This window comes from Falco rusticolus, chromosome 17, assembly GCF_015220075.1.
Source record: "Falco rusticolus isolate bFalRus1 chromosome 17, bFalRus1.pri, whole genome shotgun sequence".
Classification (NCBI taxonomy): domain Eukaryota; kingdom Metazoa; phylum Chordata; class Aves; order Falconiformes; family Falconidae; genus Falco; species Falco rusticolus.
The window spans coordinates 4,563,537-4,579,966 of record NC_051203.1 but is presented as its reverse complement, the minus strand read 5'-3'; the positions used below and the strand labels follow the sequence as shown (position 1 = coordinate 4,579,966).

The 16,430-nt window shown below is 45.6% G+C and overlaps 1 protein-coding gene and 1 long non-coding RNA gene across 4 annotated transcripts; both read left to right on the top strand.

The window, feature by feature from the left end:
• The first annotated feature begins 288 nt into the window (after positions 1 to 288).
• On the top strand, positions 289 to 8,008 carry LOC119158439. 3 transcript variants are annotated; one of them, XR_005107859.1, is made up of 7 exons: positions 289 to 460; positions 1,878 to 2,041; positions 2,921 to 2,994; positions 3,319 to 3,396; positions 4,012 to 4,194; positions 6,040 to 6,125; positions 6,702 to 8,008. XR_005107859.1 is itself a non-coding variant. In XM_037410382.1 (7 exons), the coding sequence occupies exons 2-7, from the start codon at positions 1,930 to 1,932 to the stop codon at positions 6,931 to 6,933; spliced, it is 693 nt and encodes a 230-aa protein (XP_037266279.1). In that variant the 5' UTR covers positions 289 to 460; positions 1,878 to 1,929; the 3' UTR covers positions 6,934 to 8,008. The 3 variants fall into 3 exon arrangements, 2 of the variants coding, with proteins under 2 accessions (XP_037266279.1, XP_037266280.1); XM_037410382.1 differs by having other exon boundaries at positions 4,012 to 4,122; XM_037410383.1 differs by lacking the exon at positions 3,319 to 3,396 and having other exon boundaries at positions 4,012 to 4,122.
• Positions 8,009 to 10,917: 2,909 nt separating this feature from the next.
• On the top strand, positions 10,918 to 15,849 carry LOC119158441. The gene is made up of 4 exons (XR_005107863.1): positions 10,918 to 11,075; positions 13,596 to 13,746; positions 14,328 to 14,497; positions 14,895 to 15,849. It is a non-coding gene; the product is annotated as an uncharacterized LOC119158441 (long non-coding RNA).
• The last annotated feature ends 581 nt before the right edge of the window (positions 15,850 to 16,430 follow it).

Here is a 16,430-nt window from a genome sequence, read left to right as displayed (position 1 = left end):
TCTATGTCCCTTGTCCACAGTATGGTACTTTTTTTTTTTTTTTAAGGACAAAAAAAAACCACTCAAAGAAACCAGCCACTTAACAAAAAGATATTGGTCTTTATGTTGCCTTCCCTATTGATAATAGACTTGGACTTCCTCCAGAAACTATTGGTTGTATCTTTCCAATTTTGCTCCCATAAAAGATGAGGATTAGCTGTTTCTTGGATAAACTTAGAGTTGTATGAGATGTAACTTGAAGCTCATTATGATTCTCACGAGGCTTCCAACTTTTGCTCTTCCAGGAGAAGGTTTTCCCCATCGAAGCGACATTCCTTTCTGATTGACCTCACTGGGGGTTGTCATGGAGCATTACTAAGTCACAGAGCAGCTGCTGACACCCAGCAGGGGGCCAGGGACCCCTTCCAACACCCTCAGACAGCCCCAAGCAGCAATCAGGACTCCAGCCCATCATGTACAGGTACTCTGAACTACTGGAATTTTTTATTTTGGATAAATGTCCCCCACCTGTGAGCTGGCTTGGGCACAAGCATCGGAGCTGTGGTGGTGGTGATGGGTTTTGCTGGTCAGGGCAAACCTGTGAGCACTGGGAGCTGTGGTGGTGGTGATGGCTTTTGCTGCTGGTCAGGGCAAACCTGTGAGCACCGGGAGCTGTGGTGGTGGTGATGGCTTTTGCTGCTGGTCAGGGCAAACCTGTGAGCACTGGGAGCTGTGGTGGGCTTTCTAGGGACCAACAATGTGATGAAGCATGATAGGGTCTAAATTTTTCATGAAGAGTGACATCAGTGGGACAGAACTTCTTGTGGATGTCAAACGTCCTGTGTTAACTGATTATTTTTTCCATTTTTATTTAGTCTTATCAGCGGGGGAATTAAAAGGGAAGGTAAATATGGACTGAGATGTGTTCTCCAGGAACCTACATGGTTGGTTCCCACTGTGATCTGTGGGGGGCAGTGCCCATCTTTCTTCTTTCCTCCCATATTTTGTCGGCTGATAAATAGAAGTGGCTGTGCCAGGGCTGAGCAGCTTCTGGGCTGGGATGTGGGCTCGCCTGCCAGCCCTTCCCGGGCTGCTCCTCAGGCTTCCGTTGGACTTGCCTCAGGAGATGTTGAGGAATTAAAAGGGAAAATTACCAACATTTGGCGAGGCCCTCATGAAAGGAGCGCTGATGTTGAAGGGGCTTTGTTTATATAAAAACTTCATCCTTCTAAACCACCTTTCATATCAGCATTTGCTAGTGATGTTCGTCTATACCTACGACTTGGGTTTTGTGTCCTCTGGGACACGTCCCTATCTGTCACTCACTAGCCACACAAAAATAGAAACAAAGCCGATGTGAATGTCACTGAGGTCGTTTCATTTTATCTTGTCCCAGTTGCTTTACTTACCGGTGTAGAGAAAGGAAAGCGTGTTGTTCCAGCAAACAGCCTAGGAAGGCATTCAAGAGCAGATCTGAAGCCTCTACCCTTTTTAAGGGGAAGCAAATGAGGTGTTGCTTTAGGCAATTTTGCTCCTTAAAACAAACAGCCTCTGATCTCAGTAGTTTTTTATTTCCGCCCCCTAATCGGGATGGCAAATGCTGTAATCAAAATCAGGTCACTAGAGACCAATGCATGAAGGAGCAGCTGTTGCATGCAGTCATGCACAATATTTCTGTGCTAGAAAAGATTTGTTTAGGCTGTGTAATATATATGGAAATGTGCTGCAGGAGCACTGCTGGAAATAACCCATTGTGTTCGTGCAGCCCTAACAACGCTGATCTGAGATTTGTGGGCTTGACGTGCCTTTTCCCTTTTTTGATATGCCAAATAAACAGGCAATCTAGTTAGGTAGCATTACTTGACTGTACTTCATCTGAATGTATATGCTTCTTTCAGGCTGGCATAGCTGAATGCAATACCTTCAGCGCTGAAAGCACAAACCAAACAAATGCCCCGGCAAGGAGCTGTACGGAGTGAAAACAAAATCCTGCAGCAGAAGCACTCTGGGCAAGCAGATAAAGGCAGGCGGAACGAAGAGAATGAAGGGCACCATTTCAGAGGTCTTATAATACTTTGAAAAATTTGAGCTGAAAGGGATTTTTTCTCTCTTTACTCAAGCAGAACTTTGTGTTTTAATCTCAAAAAGCCTTTTGGGGAGTTCCTTAGTGCTAAAAGATGGTTTGCTCCCACCTTTTCTTTATTGCAATAATGTCCTTTGAAGATCTCTTCAAAGGTGAAGCCAGACTTCCCATTTATTCTCCAGACCGTAATGAATATCCAGCTTTGTTTAAGCAATTAGCTTGGTGGGGTGATTTCTGTTGCTGTTTAAAAAAAAAAAAAAGTTCCAAAATCCTGAGCGGTTTAGACATGTTTTGAAAAAACACTAAGCCAACAGCTGTGCATTGGACTAATCTGACAGTGTAGCAGCTGTCATAACAAAAGCAGAGCTGGTTCAAACACAGCTTCTTTGTATAGTGATTGAAAATGATTTAAAGGAAAAGATTATTTACTGGTTCTACTGTGTCGAGCTGTGGGGCTGGATAAGTGACTGTTCACTTGTTTTTGCTATGTGATCCCCAACAGATGAATGGGCTCTTAACCACTTCTTGGTTCTAGCTTAGAGGCTCAGACACGTTTCGATCCTCTCTGCCTCTTGCTGCTGGTTTTGCCTGCAGTCCCTCCGTGTTTCTGGACCCACGTTATGTGGGTGCCTGCCTGGATGCTGCCGGGGTGATGCCAAGCCGTTTCAGTAGGTGCGCAAACCACATCTGTAACCAAAGAGCGCGCTGGTGAATGCACGAGGAAATGAAGCAATGCGATTTGTAAAGATGGCCTGAACTGTAGCTTTTTAAAGCATCAAATGGTGCAACCTGGTATAGATATTTCAGGCTAATTTGCTTGTATTCTAAGGCCCTTTTTCCCCCTTTTTCCTCATTCAGACAGAAGGACTGAAGTAACCTTTGAAATCAAAGCCTTCAAAGTGACAGCAGCCTGTGCCTCTGGCTATACTGAAGTAAGTAATCTGCTAATGCATGAATATTTTATGTATCTACAGCTAAATGAAGGAAATTGAAAGTTGATATAAACTGATGTTCTTTGTATTAGCTCATGACAAATGCAGCAATTACCTCCAATCAGTTAATTATAGCATCCTTCTATGGCCTGCCTTCTACTTTCTTGAGGTTTCTTTTGCAAGAGGTGTGACTGTTGAACTCACATTTCTTCTGCAGCTGCTTCACTGAAGAAATACTTTCTTGTTATGCTATTAGAAAATATATTGACCCTTAATACCACACTGAAAGTCACTGATGTGCCCTGTTTTCTCTTTTGTTTGTAGGGTTCACACCTGGAAATGCCTCAATATAGTGTAAAGCTTCTGTTGCCTGATGCAGATCACAGCCTTGCTGAGATAAAAGTATCCGTACTTGTCACACGCGCATTTGGTTACGTCACTGCATCTAGCGATCCCTAGATCTAGAAGTGATCTTAAATTGGATTGCCATCACTGTTTGCTGTCTCCTAGTAAAGGAAGCCAGGTTAATTTCTGGCAACAGAACATTAAAGGGCTTGCTTGTGCTCCCGCTAGACCATCTAGTAGCTTTCAATGTGCTCATAATTGTGAAACTAGTGGCTAACAAAAATGAAAATTGGTGCTGCTTCATGATGGGCCATGTCTCACATATATTAGATTTCTAAAAATAATTAGATAAAGGATTGCTAATTAAGAATAGAGTGCATATCAGATGACTAATTACTGATAGAAGTACAAGCTATCTTGAGGATTGTTTTACTCAAAGAATGTAAATTATTTCAGGCTTTTAGTTACGTAAGTTTAAATCAACTTTGCATTGTAACTGTAGACTTGTCACAGGTGGAAAAATTGTAAGAGGTTTCTTGTTATTCATACTGATTTAAACGAGAACATGGACTGTGTTGTGTGGCACTCAGGACTTTGTGGTATCTCACGATGAGAGGCTTTAATTATGTGCCCAGAGTCTGCATTAATGAGTCTGTCTTGAAATATTAACAGGTAGAACTACTATTGCTGGAGGATGAATTGCCGAAAGACCAGATGCAGGCGCAGGAGAGATCAGCTGGAAGCGGTCCCTGTGTCGGTCTCAAGTCTATTTGCTGGAAAAGGGTATTATGGCAATGCTAATCTACAGTAGTCATCACTTCTCTGCACTTTCTCTGGGCACAGAACACTTCTAAGGTACAACGCTCCGACTGCTGCCCCATCCACACGATACATGAGTCAGGCAATCTCATTTCACTCACTGATACAGTAGCACAGAAGCGCATCTCTTGCTTTCTTAGCCTTACACTGTGAAATCTTCCATCTTATCTGAATGTATCTAACGTGCACTTCACAGCGCAGTTTAAGGATCCTGAGTCAACTCTGAGCAAATGGGCTCGCTCATAGCGGAGGAATTCTGGAGGGGAAGCCACATGTTCCACTTCCATCTCGGCATAGTGCGTAACCTAGAAGATGGTGATCTTAGAGATGGTGCTTCCTCCTGAAGAGAATATTTAGGAGAACTTTGTGATGTTGTTGTAGGATAAATTGCACTTAGCATTTAAAATTCAGCCGTGGGTCATCTTGAAACAGACAATTTTGAGTGATTCTTTTGGCCCAAGCACTGACGTGTGTCATGTTTAAACGTAAGTAACCTGGGAAGTGCAGTATTTAGGCTCCATCCCTAGAAGCGGACCCTGTTGCGTGGTGTTAAAGGTGGTTGCTAATTCTCTTCTGGGCATGGCCATCAGTCTCTTTGGCATAAGATGTCTGTCTCTTGGTGGCACCCAGCACCATGGGACTCTGGTCCTGAGTGAGGCCCTGGCTCATTTGTGTAATGGGGATGTTGGTTATAGCACTGTTCTTGCATGCAGATGAGTTTGTTGAGCTGCTGTGAGTAGATCGTGTGTCCAGAGGCAAAATACTGTTTATTGTGCATTACTCACTGCCTTGTGCAATAAATCAGTTGAAAGTAGTATTTCGTTATCCAGCAGGATGAGAAAATGGTGGACAAGAGTACAATGGAATCCTGAATACCAATTAATATTCCAGAGGCATCTGTGTTAGAGTAGACTGCCGGCAACCAGCCTTTATTTTAACCTAATCTGGTGGTTTTTAAGTGCTTGCCAAAAGTGATTTTTGGTGGGTGCTTTTGAGGTTTTTTTTGTGATCTGCAGAAGAACAATCCACTTGAACCAAGATTATTTCAAGGCAGCTTCCGTTCACTGAATCCCTTTGCATCGAGGTGTGTCCTGGCTTTGGCCAGGATGGAGTTAATTTTCTTTGTAGCTGGTATAGTGCTGTGTTTTGGATTTAGAAAGAGAATAATGTTGATAGCACACTGATGGTTTAGTTGTTGCTAAGTAGTCCTTATCTTAAATCGAGGAGTTTTCAGTTTCCCCTGCTGTGCCAGTGAGCAGGTGCGCAAGAAGCCAGGAGGGAGCAGAGCCAGGACAGCTGACCTGAACCAGCCAAAGGGATATTCCATACCATACATCATCATCCTCAGTATATAAACTGGGGGGGCTGGCTGGGAGAGGCTGATCACTGCTCGGGGACTGGCTGGGCATCAGCCAGTAGGTGCTGAGCAACTGTGTTGTGCATCACTTGTTTTTTCTTGGGTTTTATTCCATTCTCTCTTCTTAGTTGCCTTTCCATTACTATTATTATGTTTCACTTTATTTCAATTACTAAACTGTTCTTATCTCAACCCACATTTGGGTTTTACCTTTTTCTGGTTCTCCTCCCCATCTCACCGAAGCGGAGGGAAGGGAGCGAGCAGCTAGGGTTACACCACAACAAGAAGTAACGGGTCTGGGCATCATCCCTGTTAGCCTCCTGTGATCACTAGCATACATTTTCTCATTAGCCTTGTTCTGATAACGCCAGGGCCCCAAAAGATGAAGTGTCCTCCCCCTTGAAATTAAAGTGGCCTTGTACTAGTAATCTGCAGCTCGTTCAGTAGCTTTGCTTGCTAGAAATGAAAAGCTTATGCATTAAGCTCACTGAATCTCTTGCCATACTTTCTTTTTTTTTTGTCAGATGAGTGGAACATCTAGTGATGGAACTGATGATGATGACCAAGGCAAACCACACTTTTCTGATTCTTTGCCTCCTGGAGGAATCGGGTACCATGCATTTAACCTGTCTTTTCCTCTTGTCATCAACTACACTGTCTCTTGCTGCTGTTAGAAGAATCATGAAAATGTTTTGGTTTGTTTTTTTTCTTGCATGGGAATACATGAATCAAAAGGGGCCCTGACCTGTAGATCTTGCTTCAGCTACAGGCTAACCAGCAAAGTGTGCTTCTAGTGCCACTTGCCTATCAATCCTACAGCAGCAGATCACAAGCATGTTCCAGAATCCCATTCCAGTTAATTCCTTGCCTGCTGTATCCCTTTCCCTAGGTATAGGAGGTGTCCAGTACAAAAGCTGAGCAGCACTGGGTTATCCCTCTGTGCCAGCTGCACAAAGATGGTACTTGAGTTAATTTCAAAAGAGTGTTGTTTTGTAACCAGAAGACTTGCTTTGTGGTTTGCGGTTTTGTCTTGTTGAATTTTTTTTTTCTTTACTCTGCCCTAATTGCAAGATTCTTTTCTCGCTTAGTGGTAGTTCCTATATCTAAAAGATAAGAGGTGTTGGCTCTGTAAGGTCAGCGATGAGAATTCAGGTTACCTGAACCAATGCTTTATTTACCCTCCTAGATCCAGCAGGAAAAAACCAAAGAAAGAGAGGCAGCAGTTAGCAGCTCAGAAGAATACGGAGACAACTGAAGTGGAAAAAGAGGTGCTGATACTGAAAGTCAGCTGCTGGAACCAAGCAGAACTGGCAGAGGAAGGGACCACTCCAAGTCTGATGCCCACGCTTCTGGAGATCATGATATTTACCATCTTTGTGTTTGTGATCTTCATGTGTGTAACTAATGGAGGCGAATAGAAATGGTCTGCTCATAAACCTTATCCTGGGGAGACAATAAAAGCCCAGTCCTGATGACATAAGCAGTGTTTAGTGGTGACTACAAAACTGAAGAATGCAATTTTTTTTCCTCTCTGCTACTTGTGAACAAGCTCTTCAGGCAGTGAATTAACAGGCTAGGAGGAGGGTGAAACAGCCTGTGACTTGTCTTTGCCTGGTGTTCACCGCATTCAGAAGTTCCTAATTCTTGAAAGCGTGCCTTGCTATACTGTTTCGCCTTTGCTGCATCCATGTTTGCACGTTTTGTGCCCCAGCTGGAGGGTTTATTTGCTCAGAGGTGTTTGGAGTTCTGCATGGCTTGGTTTTTCCTAAGCTGCCCGTGGCTGGGATTACCGCATCGTTGAGGATTTGTGGCTTCTCTAAGCTCTGGTTATCTTATATGTGAGAAACACCAGATATAAACGGAGGGAATAAATTGTTTGCCAATCTGGCAAGACAGGGAATGATGGCTCTAGCTTAATACAAGCCATGAGAGATCAAGGGAGGAGATACTATCTTAACCACTTCTGAAAAAATGTTCTTGCCCCTTCAAGTCTGTAACTTACGGAAAAAGGGGAATAGTGGAAGTGAGGATCTCCCATTGTTGGCCTGCTACTCCTCGTCAGAAAAGAACCTAATTTTATGTGCAATGTTCTCCTAAACCATAATACTTAAATGACTTAAGGGTTAAGCTTAAGCTGAGGCCTTTTGGTATCTTTTCACAGCAGAAATGCAGTACTTGGAGCCTGGCACGTAATCGGAAAGATCATTTGGATTGCTGAATGTATTTGATTTTAAAACTGCTGGGTTTCTCCTGTTGTCCGTATCCACTTTGCCAAGAAAAAAAATTTTGTATCCTTAGGTTTGACACTGGTTTAGCAGGAAAATCTTCCCTGCTTAAGTCATAACACAGTAAGCTAGAGGGGTGAGATACTGCATGGTTTCCTTAAAACTTCTAAGACATTTTGCTTTATCTTAAAGGTGTGTGCACTTTGTAATTGCTGCCTCAGGTCTGGGTGATGGCTTTAACGTGAGGTAAGAGGTTACCTCTTCTTCTAAGGTTAAATGGTAATAAATGAGAAAGGGGCGTTTGACTCCTCTAACAGTCAGTGAGATGAAGGTGGCTGCCTTTCCACCAAGGTGTGGTGTTAGTGCTGCTCTTGGATGTTTCCTGCTTTGCGAAGCTCATTTTCCAGGTTAGCCAAGCGTGATGAAAGCTGGAATGTGCTGGTTTTCCTTGACGTTGCATTCCTAGGAAAATAATTTTTAGCTGCTTCAAATCGCTATGTGAATACCATCGCTTCCCTGTTAAGTAACTGATGGACCCTGTTGGTTCTACATCACACTTGGAGGCTTTGCTCTCTGCTGCTCATATGTCCCCACTCTCTCTAGCCATCTTGTGCTTGCTCTGCAGGACCTGGTGGTGAGCGCAGCTGGTGCGGGCTGGCTTTGATTTGGTCACTTGGGGTGGTGGGGAAGGGCTATGCCATCCTGCCCTTCCCCCCCAACTCACTTCAGAGCCTTGTTCTTATCAAGGAAATAAAGTCATCATTGCTTTCATTTGAACATGCATGAAATGAGGTGGAACCTTCCTCCTCAGCATCAGCTGTCTCACCTGGAGGGCACTGTCAGGTACCCAACATATATTTTTTTTTTCCCCTTTTTGTTTTTCTATCCTGGATTTAGTGAATTATTCCAGTCCCTCCTTTCAATTTAGGATGGTGAAGGACTGGCTGCAGGGATGAGGATTTTTGAAATCCTCCTAGCAATGGATAACAAAAACATTAATCTCCTGCTGTTCAACATGCTTGGGGGGGTGTGTGTGCTTGTTGAAGGGCACATGCTGTTCGTTTATATGAAATAAGTGTGTTACTGCCCAGCGCTGTTGCTGAAAAAGGGGGGAACAGTGGAAGTGAGGATCTCCCATTGTTGTTGGCCTCCTACTTCTCATCTGAAGAGGAGTTAATTTTATGTGCAATGTTCTCATAAATCATGACACTTGAATGGCTTATGGTTAAGATCAAGCTGAGCCCTTTGGTATCTCTTTCCACAGGAGAAAGGCAGAGCCTGGAGCCTGACACCTAATGGGAAGGAAAGCACTGCAGCACCCTGTGGTTGCTCTGTGCCTAGCTGGCTTTGCTTTCCAGCAGGCACCAGGGTGGCTGAAGTTCCCCTTGAGAGCTAGGGTCTGTGAGAACCTGCCCCCTGATCCTTACCCGTAAGCTCTTGACCTGTTCTGCATCCACCCCCAGGCAGAGCTCCATACGTTCCAGTTGCTCCCTCGCATAAAGGGCAGCTCCACCACCTCTCCTTGCTGGCCTAGCTTTCCCAAAAAGCACATGGCAATCTGTGACAGCATTCCAGTCACACGAGAGATCCCACCACGTCTCTAACTGCAACAAGATCCCAGCCCTGCGACTGTACACAGATCCCTAATTCCTCCCGGTCGCTCCCCACGCTGTGTGCATTGGTGTACAGGAGTTTCAGAGGGGCAGGTGAGCAGGCAGGTTCCCCAGGAGGGGTGCGAGAGGATCTGCCATAGCCACGCACACCCTTGAGGTGGCTGGTCTGCTTCTCGTCATCATGGGACGTAGCTGAGAAACATGTATCGCTGCTCTGCTTGGCCTGGCTTGTGCCCTGGGTGGATGCGATGGTGTGAGCATCGCTGCTTTGGAACCTGCCTCCTGCATCCTTCAGTTTAAAGCCCACCTCACCGAGCTGCCAGGCGGATTCCTTTGCCTCTTCTAGAAAGGTGAATCCTATCCCTCCCTAACAGGCTATAGTCATCAAAGGAGGAGGTTACAAAGACTTGCTGGGCTTGTCAAAAATGTTAATTATCCCTGGTTTCCTCCCAGCCTCAGGTGATGGTACCAACTCCCTGTTACTCCCTGGCATTCAAGATAGCTGTACTGAGCTGTAAGTCTCATTAATACTGAATTTGGATGAAAAATGCATTCCTCTCAACTGAAAATGGGGAGACACAAACAGCTTCCTCCACCCCCAGAGAAGCTTAGTGTGTGCCAAGACTCCTCTAGCTCAGTGGAAATGAGTAAGGCAGCGTAGCGATCCTGCCAGAAGGGAGTAGGACCCCACCCTCCCTCCCTGGAGAGCGAGCTTAGCATGCATTGTGCTTGTTCACTTCATTGAACTGATCATCAAAACAAATGAGCATCGTGAAGGTATCGTCTGCGCTGGGAGAAGGCAAATTGTGCCCCACACCACCCTACTTTGTGCCCATGCTCCCAGCTAGCTGCAATCCCAGCCATGGAAAATTACAGGTAAAGGGAAATACCTACTTTTTGGTGGACTGTCTTTAACACACACTAAATCTGTTTTCTTGGCGAACAGCAGCGAAGATGCAAGGTAAGAAAATAAGGATGCAGTGCTGCTCGGTTCTTGCCTGCTGTGTACAGAAGAGGATATTGAGGATGCACTCAGACTGCTAGTGGTAAAGTCAGGGGTCACTGTGTGATACAGCGGGATGCTTCCAAATACAGCAATTTTTCACAGTAGTAAACCCCTAGGCCGATAGCAAACTTCACCATCTAGAAAACAGATCCAATAGTTCATTTGGAAAAGTAGATTTTTGAAAGGACCGAGTGCTTCTATTTCCTACAGCATATTGGATTAGGGTGGCTCTGCCTGCTGGGTTTGGCTCTATTTGCCATTAGGAAGACACATGGGAGAGGACAGAACTGCCTCCCCAGAGGTTCCAGACTTTGTCTGGTTTTAGTTGGCAAGTGTGAGGTCTGGATCCACTTTATTTTGACAGAGGTAATGAACAGTAATTAACTGTTCTGCTCTAAAACTAGTGTGGCGGCAAGGCATTATGTTAGGTGATGGGATTGATTTTTTTTTTTTTTTTTTAATGTAAAATGACTTTACGCTTACGGCATCCCGTGATTTAAGAGGTCACAACAAGATTTACAGCGCTGGACCTCACAGGGCACCCAGCCCTGCTGTGTCTGCAGCTTGCACTGGTTTCCCAGTGGCTGGAAGCAAATCATCACCATTAATGCAGCCCCGCTTAATGCCAGGGATCACAGATGTTTGCTCTTGAGCCTGAAGCGTGTGAGATCGGTTAATCTGGCAAACAAATCTAGCTCAGCTCGGTGCAATTTCAGGTAGGTCTTGCTATATCTGGGAATTTAGAGGAAGAAAAGAGGGTGCCGGGTTCCTGGACTGCTGAAGGCTTCACCCCTCCTCGGGAAGTTCCTTGCATTTGGCTGTTGGAGGAATGGACTTGCTGAAACTGCCAGTGCTTGGAAATTCGGATGTTATAGCAGGCATAACCGTAAAAGGTTTGTGTTTAATAACATGCTAGTGCCTAGGGGCACTGATAGGCTTTTCTTTAAATCTGTTTGACAGGGTTGTGAGCCCTTACAACAAATGCAAGGCGTGCTAATGGCTCACGTGCCAGTGGGAGCTTCCAGCAGTAGATTGCTAAACTTGGCAAAGGTTGCTTGTGTCCCAGTGGGATTGGGGTGGGGATGGCTCTGTGTCTTAACCCAGTTCCAGTGATTGACACAGAGGATGAAATCTGCATGTGGCATCATCTGCTGAGGAAAGATGATGATACTTAAAACTGAGCTAGAAGATCTTACCCTAAAGGAGGGATTTAAATTAAATGGTTCGGTCTGGAATTTCCTTTTTATCCAGGAGGTAGAAAACCCACGTGTATTTCCATTCTTCCCCATAAAAGAGAACTCCAGGAGGGTGGGATTTAAGGAGCACATCACTCATGGGGATTTGCACCTTCCACATGTGGCATCTCTAGACCTAAAGGAGAATCATATGGCAGCAGAGAAAATATTTGTTCTGGTTGCTGTTCTGCAGTGTTTTTCCTCTTCTGGCCTGAACTGTCTCACTTCTCAGTCTTTGCCCCCAGCCCCTCTTCCCCTGCTTTCTGAAGTTCCCTTGAAGGTGTGGATAGGATTCCTGAGGAGCTGACATCCCGTTAGCACCCACCTCCCCCAGCTGAACAGCTAACCCCGGCCCTGCAGCTCGGGTTGGGGGGGCATCTCGCGCCTTCCCTGCTGCCCCGGCCCCCGCGGGTGGCTGGCAGGTTGCTCTCAGAAGCTGTTTCCCCCACGTCTAATTTTATGCATTGCAGCCTTCTCCGCTAGAGACATGTCAGCAAGGATCTACGCTTGGCAGAAATAGCTCTGGGAGAGTAATGACAGCAAAATGGATGCTAAATAGGGACTAGCAGAAGTGCTGTAGCACTGAGGTCAATTATAATCAACTTTCCTGTAACACATCTCTGTTTGTTCCGAGACACCCCAGGATGGGCAGCAGCTGGGGCTGGGAGGTGGTTTGGGGAGTGGGAGCTGTGGAAGACAAGGCTTGGTCAGCTGGGCGAGACCATCTCCTCTTCCTTCTGCACCTGCCTTGTTCTTCCTGGGGATGCTGTTCCTCTGCTCTTGCAGCTATCCGAGCAGCTCAGCATCCACTCATCGCTTCCCTTGGCATTGCTGGCCTTTAGCTACGTGCAAACATGGTTTTTAAGATCTCGGGGATGCAGAAGCAATTTTGCAGCCGGTGTGTAAGGAGCAGGGGCACACAGAAGGGAGATGCTGGCCAGAGGTGCTTGCCGGGGTCCAGCCAAGTTAGGAATGAATCCCTGCGGATGGACGTGGGGGGGTTCAGTGACTCGTCACAAAAGCCTCATGTGACTGAGCCAAGAATAGGACTGCTTAATCCAGGGAGAATTGGGTAAAAGTACATTGTTACACATTAATACATTTGCCTGTGAACTTCGCTTTGGGATCAACACAACAAAGAGAAAAATTCAGAGGAATGGAAGCGTTTCATTATGGCAACCTTTGAAACAAAGCCTCGTGACTTCTGAAAGCATTTCATTTTCAAAGGGGTCTCTTTTTTTTCCTTTCTGAAGCACAAAATGCTTCAACATTTAACCCCCAAAGGAAAGAAAAACAATGTTCTCTGCGGTTTAAATGAAAAAATTTGGGGAAGATTAGGAGTTAATTCACCAAAATCTATTAAAATATTATTTCTTTTATAGAAAATCGGAATTATACACTCACGTTTTTTACCCACATCCCCCTTTCAAATCCATTCTTTACACAGCTCGCTGTTGTCTCTTATCGCTGCCTGGTTCATGAATGATTAACCCTCGCTTCCTTTGAAGGCTGGAGAACAAAACGCCACCGTTCCAAGTCCCTTTTCTTGCTCTGGATGCACTCTGTGGCAAACCCAAGGCACTTTGTACCCTGCCCTGGAATATATTGACTCTTGTCAGATGGATCGGGAAGGCAGATGGGATCTTCCTTTATGATAGATGCTCTCTTAGTGAGCATGGAAGAGATGCAGCTCGTGATACCAGCAAACATCTGCTTTATCCCAGTATTCTGGTACCCACGTCTGGAGATGGTTCCCAGCCCTGCTACATCTCGCATAAACACTTTTCCTGGGAACAAACAGCTTTTTTTCCCAGTTGTATATAAACATAGACTGATGTTTTGTTTGTATAAAACTCATGCAAAGCCAGATGCATCCATAGCCTAACTAGTTAGACAGCTTAAAGCTCTTTCATGCCGCTGATGAAATTCTGCAAACTGTAGCTAATTTTTGTGCGTGCGGGTGGAGTTTCTTTCGTTTTGGTTTGTTTTTTTTCTTCCCAGCAACTGTCTTCTCAAAGCGCCTGTCTGTCCTGAAATTATGTCTCTCTGTGTTTGTCAAATGGGCAGGCACAGCTGGTGGACTTCTCCCCGTGGGTTAAATATTCTGATTGAGAGATCCTGAAGCTCTCAGCTCCTGTCTCCGCATATTAAGGTGACTATCTGCACTGTAGTCAGCTCAGGGCCCTGCAGGAGGGAGAATTAATTAATTAACTAGTTAATTAACTGTCAGGTTGCCAAATGTCTGGAAGAAGTGACAAGACTGCTGTCTCCAGTCAGTCCCCTTGCATTGCTGTCCACTGCTTGTGCCAAAGCATGGTCTCCCATGGTCAGCTGTGCATGGGTAGGTCTTGGTCCTTGTGCATGTTTTTCCCCTTTATCTACAAGATCCTGATCTCTGCTAAAAGAAAAGCCTTTTACTGGGCTTCTGGGGGTGGTTTTTTCTGCATCCCCCCTATTTCCTTACCTCCTGGCCTGCTAACTGCACTCCAATGTGCCTTTCCCAAATGCTGAGGAGAAGCGGTTGGGTCAAGAGTGCTCGTTGGATGGAGTTGGCTCAACCTGAAGGGATGCAGGTGAGAAAAAGGGAAATAAAATGTTCCTGTTTGGTTTATTTGTGTAATCTGCAGGAATTACTGCAACTCTCCTGCTGTTCCCATGGAAACAGATGTTGAATTGCAGGAAACTGCTACAGGTTTTCAGGACTTTTTTTTTTTTTTTTTCTTCCTTAAACAGTGACACCTCCTTTATCATTTCCAAGCAGCCTGGAAAAGCTCTCCTTTTTGAGGCACAAATCTGGAACATCCCTGGGCCTTTCTTGTCTTACACATCCCTCGAGATATCCTGGGAGGTCTCCTTAAGTGGCAAGCAAGGCGCTGCCGGGAAAAGATGCCATCGGGAGGAAGGTAAACTCCGCTTTCCTGATGCGTGGTGGTGGTGGGTAGCAGCGTGCATCCCTCCCTCCCTCCCAGCACCAGTCCTGCGCGGTGGGAAGGGCTCAGTGGCCACCGGTGCGTAGGGCTGTGCAATTTTCACTGCTCAAAAAGCATCTGCTGAGCGAAGCCAACGCCTGCCTTTGTACCAGGGCTCGGGTCTCTGTAGTGCATTGCATAAGCTCCATCCTTCCGAGACAGACAGTTATTTTCCAGCCTGTCAGGTCTGACTCATCCAGCAGGCAAGTCAGCAGGCAGGGATGGAACACCTGGGGCTCTGTGGCCAAGCTGCTGTACCTGTCTCCATGCTTTTGTCCAATTTAAACTTGCCCTCCTCCCCCGCCTTCATCTCTCATTTCATCTTTTGCAGATGTTGACGTGGTGCAGACTGTTCGTCGTGGGAAGGTAAGGCTGCATGCATTCATCTAAGAAATGATGCTGGCCAGTGAAAGGTCAATGAGGGTTTGTTTTTTTTTGGAGTTCCTTTGTTGTTTTGTTCTTAATTGGGTGAATTAAATGCTTATGAAGATGAAAGAGTGTTTTAATAAATTATTAGCATCAGATATATAGGACTATGAGGATTATCAAGGCTTCCTGGCAGAGCCCTGTCAGGGCCACGCCATCTCTGCTCCCTATTTTATCATCATCCATCATTTTATCACAATCCATCATGTTTCTGCTGCCGGCCCGGGGCCCCAGCTGACCCCAGCACCCCACTCACTGGGTGCTGTACACGCAGTGTGGGGAGCCCAACCACAGGCATGAAGCAACAGGTGAAATGGGCAGGCAAAAATCAGGAGGGAAAATGAAAATGAGATGAAGGGCTCGAGATCAAACAGCAACGTAAAAAGCCAAAACTATGTAAAAAGCCAAAACTATGCGTACACACCCAAAAAAAGCCCATAAAAAAACCTACCCAACACCCTCTACCCCCAACCCCCCCCCCAGATTTAAACCAACCAACCAAAAACCCACCTGGGGTCAAACCCGGTGTCCTGAGCCCGGGCCCCAAAGTGTCCCCCAGTGTCCTGAGCCCAGGAGCTCCAAAACGGTTTGAAACAGCCACCTGCTGCGTGGTTTCAGTGGGTTCTGTAAACCACAGCTTATGGCTGATTTTAAAGTGGAACCCACAGCGTAACGCGGTTGCCAGGGCCACCTGCAGTCTGTCACAGCCCCTTCCCCACCATCACCCAGAAAGGTCACCCAGCATCAGGCAGCTTTGAGCTGGTGCCCAGCACGAGTTCAGCATGGGGATGGAGAGGAGCTCCCCTATGCCTTGAGGACCAGCACATCTCACCAGCTTCCCCTTTCCTCCCCCCATGGAAATGAGCTTTCTGTAGTCAGTTCTTCAGTGGGTTGAGGAGAAGACCTTTTGTGGTTTTTTTTCTCTCTCTCTTTTTTTTTTTTTTTTTTAAACCTTCTGGGTTGTAAGCAAGGAGCTTGCAAGCTTGCTGGAAACCTTGCTCACCAGCTGCCTGGACTCATCTATAAACAGTCTGGTAAATAATAATAACTTACAAATACTAAGTGTCCAATAATGCCAGACTGCTAATAGCTCCCCTGTTAAAATCCAGTTTGATGGGGTCTTTTAAAATTTCTGAAGAAGAGAATGCTTTTGTAATAAACATCTTAATGTTAGATTGGCCCTGTGCTTGAGGTTTTTATTTAAATGCAAATTGAATCCTCCCAACGGAAAGCTAACAGGAGATTAAAATAGCTGATAGGAGATGAGAATTTGCTTTATGTAGAGTCATTTGACTCAACTTCTTGTTGATTTCCTCACTTTTCTTATTTTATGGCTAGAGCTGCTTTCAGATAGCTTCCCATCTCCACCAGCTTGAACTACCAGCAAGAATAAACCCTGCCTGGATTGCTACAGGGCTGAACTTGGGGTCAACTCTGGGGG

Bases quoted from the DNA above. Each gene is read 5' to 3' on its own strand.
- LOC119158439 (XM_037410382.1), top strand. From the start codon at position 1,930: ATGCCCCGGCAAGGAGCTGTACGGAGTGAAAACAAAATCCTGCAGCAG. The intron at 2,042-2,920 runs GTCTTATAATAC...TTCCTCATTCAG, and splicing joins TGAAGGGCACCATTTCAGAG to ACAGAAGGACTGAAGTAACC. The intron at 4,123-6,039 runs GTATTATGGCAA...TTTTTTTGTCAG, and splicing joins AGTCTATTTGCTGGAAAAGG to ATGAGTGGAACATCTAGTGA.